This window comes from Eucalyptus grandis, chromosome 2 (genome assembly GCF_016545825.1).
Source record: "Eucalyptus grandis isolate ANBG69807.140 chromosome 2, ASM1654582v1, whole genome shotgun sequence".
Lineage (NCBI taxonomy): Eukaryota > Viridiplantae > Streptophyta > Magnoliopsida > Myrtales > Myrtaceae > Eucalyptus > Eucalyptus grandis.
This window is the reverse complement of record NC_052613.1, coordinates 28,997,288-29,004,832: the sequence shown is the minus strand read 5'-3', so window position 1 is coordinate 29,004,832 and position 7,545 is coordinate 28,997,288. Positions and strand designations below refer to the sequence as shown.

At 38.1% G+C, this 7,545-nt stretch overlaps 1 protein-coding gene across 1 annotated transcript; it reads left to right on the top strand.

Moving 5' to 3' along the window:
* Positions 1–1,061: 1,061 nt before the first annotated feature.
* On the top strand, positions 1,062–2,518 carry LOC104428237 (galactinol synthase 2). Its single transcript, XM_010041230.3, has 2 exons — positions 1,062–1,491; positions 1,607–2,518. The coding sequence occupies exons 1-2, from the start codon at positions 1,159–1,161 to the stop codon at positions 2,285–2,287; spliced, it is 1,014 nt and encodes a 337-aa protein (XP_010039532.2). The 5' UTR covers positions 1,062–1,158; the 3' UTR covers positions 2,288–2,518.
* Positions 2,519–7,545: the final 5,027 nt, after the last annotated feature.

The following is a 7,545-nucleotide window of genomic DNA, read 5'->3' as shown; positions in this document are numbered from 1 at the left end:
AAACACGAGCTCTCGTGATATTTATTTGTGAAAAGCTAACACTACAATGATTTTCTAAAAACTCTCAAGGTTCGCATAATTGGTCAAGGTGTCGCAACATTTTTAGTTTGGAAAATCAAAGACCGTTCTTTCGGATCCTATCAAATGTGTTCAAACTATTTTGATTTAAATCACTTCTATAGGAAAAAGGTCTTGACTTCTTTACTTCTTTGAGTTTTTAGGGTATTCCCATAATTGTGTATGTAGCTAGTTTTTCACCTCCGTGCCCCTGCATAAAAAAGAGAGAAATATATACTGTATAATTAAGATACCTATGATCAACACAAAAGCTCAATAAGATTGATGAGTTCACACGACAAAAGCACATATACTTGCTTAATCAATATTCTCATTGTTTGCCCTTTCTTGTGGGTTCAACTTTATTCTTTTGGGTATTTGGGTAAAGCCTATCATTCCACTATTGTGCCCCTTAGTCAAAAAGAGAGGTAGCACTTTCTAAGGAGACGGGACTGTAGGCTTGTTGACTCCCAATTTTGGGCAAGTGCGACATTATCGTCGGAAACCGACCCCTTCCACGGCACCCTATAAAACTTAAATGTACAATTGAAATATAATCACCCCTGGAATATTCTCAAATTTACAATAATACCTTGGCGTGGTCTTCGAATTAAGAAGTCGGCAGTAGGGTTATAGTAGTAAATCTGCAAAGAGCTTAACTCGTTGGTCTCTCTCTCTTGCATATTCCAGCACCGTCCACGAAACCCCGATCTTGCTTGATGACCGTCCGATGCACTCGCACTGACCACGTGGAGTTCGATCCATCGGTGGAGCTCCCAAACGACTTCGTTTAAGGAGAAAAAGGCCTAGCCCACCCCCATTGGACCGACAAAATCTTTAGTTTGTCGGTATGAAACTCCTCGGTTCAAGCAAGCTTCCATCCCATGTCCCTATCACAGGAGCTAGACAATCAATCACCGCATTATCCTCAAGATTTAGTCACCTTAATTAAAAAAATTAATTCTCCAACTCTATATAAGCCGTGCATCCTCCTCCTGCCAAATTCATCAACTCAATCTCACTCAAGCAATTGCGAGATCTTACCAAACACTCATCCTTCATTCCATTCACAAAAACCTCAAACCCATTCCTACCAAAGAAATGGCTCCTGTCATGGCCGTCGATGCTGCTACTAATGGCATCGTGAAGCCGAAGCCCGGGGACCAGCCTAGTTGTGCCTACGTGACGTTTTTGGCCGGAAACGGCGATTACGTGAAGGGCGTGGTTGGGCTGGCCAAGGGGTTGAGGAAGGCGAAGAGCAAGTACCCGCTTGTGGTCGCCATCTTGCCTGACGTGCCGGCTGATCACCGGAAGATCCTGGTGGATCAAGGTTGCATCGTGAGGGAGATCGAGCCCGTCTATCCGCCGGAGAACCAAACACAGTTCGCCATGGCCTATTACGTCATCAACTACTCCAAGCTCCGAATTTGGGAGGTATGCTTTGCTATTAAATATTTCTTTGTATTTTAGATCTCCGTCTCCTTTTTGAATGTTAAGATTGAGAAGTAATATTAACATTGAGTTATTGATATGGTTTTTTGAATTGCAGTTTGTCGAGTACAGCAAGATGATCTATTTGGATGGAGACATCCAAGTCTTCGACAACATTGACCACCTCTTCGACCTCCCGAACGGCTTCTTCTATGCAGTCATGGACTGCTTTTGCGAGAAGACATGGAGTCACACCCCTCAATACGAAGTCGGGTATTGCCAACAATGCCCCGACAAGGTCCAATGGCCCGACCACGTTGGCCCGAGGCCGTCTCTCTACTTCAACGCCGGCATGTTCGTGTATGAGCCAAACCTCTACACTTACCACGATTTGCTCGAAACCCTCAAGATCACACCTACAACTTCATTTGCGGAACAAGATTTCTTGAACATGTACTTCAAGGACATTTACAAACCGATTCCTAATGTGTACAACTTTGTACTCGCGATGTTGTGGCGTCACCCTGAGAACGTTGAGTTGGACAAGGTGAAGGTCGTTCATTATTGTGCCGCCGGGTCGAAGCCATGGCGGTACACGGGCGAGGAACAGAACATGGATCGGGACGATATCAAGATGCTGGTGAAGAAGTGGCAGGATATTTACAATGATGAGTCCTTGGACTACAAGAATATCATTGCAAGGGATGAAGCGGCGAAGCAAACAAAATGGGATCGATTCCTTGCGGCGTTGGCGGAGGCCGGAGCTTTCCGCTTCATAACTGCCCCGACTGCAGCCTAGTTGTGTGTAATTAGGGATTTTTTTTATTTTTTTTAAGTGTGGAGCAATTATAGAGTCTGCTACATTGGCATTGGTAGCATGAAAGGGATGGGTTTTATTTTCCCTTTCATTTCCATGATTTAGGAGTCGACAAGAAAGATTTCTCTTAATTATGTAATTTTTTCTTTTGTTGAGTGATGTGTACAAATATATGTCAAACGAAAAATCAAATTAATATATGTTTTTTTTTTTTGTATATATATAGTCGTGGAATATTCTTAGACACCTTTTCTTAGACTATTATATGAATACAGTGGAGAACTACAAAAAGAAAGATTTCGGAAAAAAAAAAAACTAAACAAAAAAAAGGGACAGAAGGAGGGAGTTGGCGGTAAGAGATGAGTTGCACTTGCACTCTTGCCATGATCAGAAACTCTGTTTCACCTATTTGGATGTAATAACACCATGTCTTCTCTAAAAGGACAAACTTATCTTTGACTAAAAGTCTGATTCACTGTACCACAAAATGTTTTTAACCCTCTCTCTATTTTCATGTAATTTGGAGACATCAAAGAGTGAAAATTACTCTAAATCTTTAAGAAAAATGTTAGCTAAAAAAGACTCATTTGTAAACTCAATTTATAAAGAAATAACGTGTATTTTTTCATTTCGTATCTTGATATAATACTGTTCATTTATATATCATTATGGTATGTCCTGTTATTTTAGAATCAATTTTTCTAACAATAAAATAGAGTTATTCGTTTGCCTTAAGCTCTTTAGAACATTAGTCCAAAACTTTATATGACGGTAAATCAAATTCTTGATTTTTGGTGGAAAGTTATAAAAATATTAGTTTCTTATATTTGAAGATCATCATCTTTAAAAACTTCAAAAGCATCGTTTCTAGGGACAAGAAGTTCTTGAACAAGACGATTAGTCACTAATCTATTGGTTTTAGCTGCCATTAGTGGGTAAAATTTCTTTGACCAAGTAAAGTAACATGGACCTGCCCCGGGATTAACTAACATGACTGGAATAGTGGGGAAAAAAAAAAAAAAAAAAGAGAGAGAGACTTCAAGTACCCAACCCTTTTCGCCACGTGTCCTTTGCACCGTCCTTTAAATTGGGAGTTGACACTTGGATTGGACAAGTGTTATTATCTAAGCGAAAGACACGCAAATGGATACCGGTGGTGGGGCCCCGACCCGACCGTTGGAGAAAATTCTAATATAAACATCTCATGTGCCGCATACCAGTGGCATCATCAATCTGATTAAGTGCTTCTTTTTAATTGGGAGTAACAGGCATACATAAAAGAATTAAATAAAAGAAGCGATTATAAAAATAACATTAACTAAACTTTTCATGTGATAGCACATCAAGTATTGAGCGATGGACCAAATATTCATAGTTAGAAATGCAAATTGATACTAATTTGTCATTTATCTTTATCTTTATATAAAAAGGCAATTTGGATTATTTTCATGAGAGACCACAGATGCATCACTTGCGAGGAAACCAACACAAACAATACAAATAGGCTATGAAAAAACAGCATACTCTTGAGGGATCACAATCAAAGTTATACCGTAGATTGATTTTCTGTAAATCTAACACAATCACTCCTTGTCTGTAGAATCTCAAGCTCATCTTTGTTTTGGATTTAAATTTTGCTGCAAAGACCGGAGTGGGGTTTCTTAGGGGAAATATGGCTCGAATAGGAGGGAGTAATTTAGGGATTTGAGGATTATGGGTTGATTTAGGGCGTCAATTGCTTGATAAAGAAGTACAATAAATATTAGTCCATGTCACATCATCATTTTGTTGGATATTATTCCACTTCATGCTAATGCCGTTACACAATGATTGATTTAGTAAAACTATTTTATCAAAGATCTACAGAGCATGCTTGAAAACTTTAAAATGGATGAACAAGTTTTAGACTGCAATGACTAAATTATAGAAACTCGTTATGTATTTCCTTTTGCCTAATCAAATATGATAATACTCCACTTCTATAAGACGAACTTGTCTTTGACTAAAATATAATCCCATTTAACATGAGATGTTCAATCCTTCTTTCCCGTTTAAAAATCAAATCTCATAATTAAACTTTTATGTCTAAGATTAGTAGATCTTAATGGAAGGGGATACTCTTCTTCAAAAGAGTAAAATAGAATCATAGAATTTTTAGGATGATAACTATATATTCATATTACGGCACTAATTTTGGATTTTGATTGAAAACAATACATATATTATTTTTTTATGATATTCAAAGGTCATCATCTTTAAAAATTTCAAAACTCTTATTCCTGGAGTTAATAGGTTCTTCAAGAAGATAATTAGTCACTAATTTATTGGTTTTTAGCTGCCATTAGTGTGCAAATTTCTTTGGATAAGTAAAGATGCGCCCTCCCTCGCATCAACTAAAATAACTGGAAAAAGTGGAAAAAAAAAAAAAGGGGACTCCGAGGATGAAGCCCCATTTCGCCACGTGTCCTTTGCACCGCCCTTTGCATCAGGAGTTGACACGTGGACCACTGTTGTGACCCAAGCAAAAGACAGGCAAATCGATACCGGTGGTGGGGCCTAGACTGTTGGTTCACATAATATCTTTTAAACCAAGGGGCCGACAATTTGATTAAAAGATATCATGCAAATATGCATCGATCTAACTTGAATTCTTTTGAGCTCTACCACCTCATTTTAGAAGCGAGAGGTTATTATACTTTTCTACCTGACGGTAGCTACTTTCAAAGAAGCGACGGGGAGTCTATCTTCTTCCCCAAGAGCCCCCTTAGTTCCTTTGTAACTTTTTCTACCCCACTTAGGATAGAATATTCCCAAATTTTATGTTCAAGGGCTCAAACTAAGTAATTTAAGGACTTACTTAGGTCCAGAGAAAAATATAATATAACACCTCATATATGGCCACAAACGTGATGTAATGATACACTAATACTATAGTGTAATCAATGTAATCTTTTTAATTAAGTGTCTCTTTTTAATTGTGATTTACAATTAAACAACAACAAAAAAGACTTAAGGTAAAAGGCAATTCTAAGAGAATTTCTTGAGCTTTCTATTTAAATATAAATTCTTATTAATGAGTACCCTCGAACATTGCTAAGCATGTGTACAAAGAAAGTATTAATTTTCAATAAACTAACTACGCATTTCAGTATAACAGCTGATGCAATGAAAATTATAATTTTTCCATAAATAGTTGTTTAATACGTGCTCATGAAGCACTCTTTTTAACAAATTTCTTGGACAAAAATTTGCTTTATGTTTATCTTGAGATTATTATAAGTTCATGGCGAGTGAAATTCCTCTAGTAAAAAATTTAACAATTTTCCTAATCATAGCATTACTTTTATTTTGTGGGTGGTTTCCTGATTATTACATTAACCTTCATCTATATTGGTGGTCAAAGGGTAACAACAATCTCCAACGAGAGCAATAACGACTTGTTGAGTCTAGGAGTTCATTGCATGCTGCCAAATTGAAAAGATTGGGTATGACTAATGAGACGAAGGCCGCCTTAGACCCATAAAAATAAATCATAAAAAATATTTCTTAACCGAGATGAGTGTTAAATATTTTATAAATAGGTTAGTTATATTTAGTAAATGTGTTATAAATGAGTTTTAAACACAATATAAGTAGGGAAAAATCACCAAAAATCCTAAATTTTGTCCAAAGTGACAAATTTACCTAGAATTTTTTTTTTCTAATACAAAAAATCTCAAAGTTTACTAACCGTGACACATTTACCCCATATGGCATTTCTTTTCCCTCTTTCTGTTTTTCCTTTTTTCTTTTTTTCCCTTTTTTCTTCTTCTCTCTTCCCTCCGCCGATCATGGTGGAGGGAAGCTAGACTTAGGCATCAAGCCGCCCTCACTGACGTCAAGCAAGGACAACCCTTGCCAGATCCAGCGAGGGCAACCCTTGCTCGACGCAGGCGAGGGTAGCCCTCACTTGGGCCCTCACTGTTGTCAAGTGACGTAGGTAAGGGCACTCTCACTCAGGCCCTCGCTGAATTCGGAAAGAGCTGTCCTTGCCCAACCCAGGCAAGGGCGACCCTTGCCTGACACCAGTGAGGGTGGCTCTCGCTCGAGTCTAGCTTCCCTTTGCCAAGGGTGGTGAAGGGAAGAGAGAAGAAGAAGAAGAATTTAAAATAATAAAAGACAAAAATATCTTATAGTTTGGAATAAATGTGTCACGTAGATAAAAGTTTAGGGTTTTCTTGTGTCATGAAAATATTTTTGAGGTAAATGTATTATAGTTGACAAATTTTAGGGATTTTTTGTGTTACAGAAAAAGTTTGGGATAAACTTGTCATTTTGGACAAAATTTGAGATTTTTGATGGTTTTTCCTATATAATTATTAAATTGATTATAAATAAGTTTATATTTTAGACATATTTTGCCTCTATAACTCCCATTTCGTTCTCTCTCACCTTCATATTCGCTTACTATCTATGCAGTCTTACCTCGTTAGGTATGAGCTTTTGAAGATCGGGTCAAAAATTTCCGTATTGCTAACTCAGTAGAGTTAGCTTAAATAACTCAGCAATACCTGCTCATCCCCTTTCTTAATCTTATGGCATGACAATCCAAAAAGTTTAAATTGATTATAAATAGATTTATAATTTAGACATATTTTGCTTCTACAACTCCCATTTCGTTCTTTCTCACCTTCACATTTGCTTACTATGCAGTCTTACCTCGTTAGGTATGAATTTTCGAAGATCGGTAACAAATTTCCGTGTTGCTAACTCGGTAAAGTTAGCCTACATAACTCAGCAATGCCTGCTCATCGCCTTTCTTAATCTTATGGGGAAAGAGGGGACCCACGGCAATCCAAAAAGTCTAAATTGATTATAAATAGGCCCCCCCACCGTCTTGTTGGTCCAACGAACATAACAGGAATTGGAAAAAGAAAACCTCCCAAGAAGATGCCCTTTTTCCGCCACGTGTCCCTTCAGTCCAACGACGAAGAGACACGTGGAATGTTGAGGAGCAATATGAGCCCTGCAGATGGAGAAAATATTCAGTGGTTCGTTCGCGCCACGTCATTCGCTGACGTGGCGCGCACATACCACTCAGATTTCGACACCTGTCCTCGGGGACCCGCTGGAAAATGAAAAGACTCGCTCGGCTCGGCTCGGCGTGGGACCCACAATCTGGTCAGACTGAGGAGAAAATCAGGCGCCATTTTAAAAAAATTTCGGACTGAGCAAGGTTTTCTTCTTCTTCTCTTTCTTCG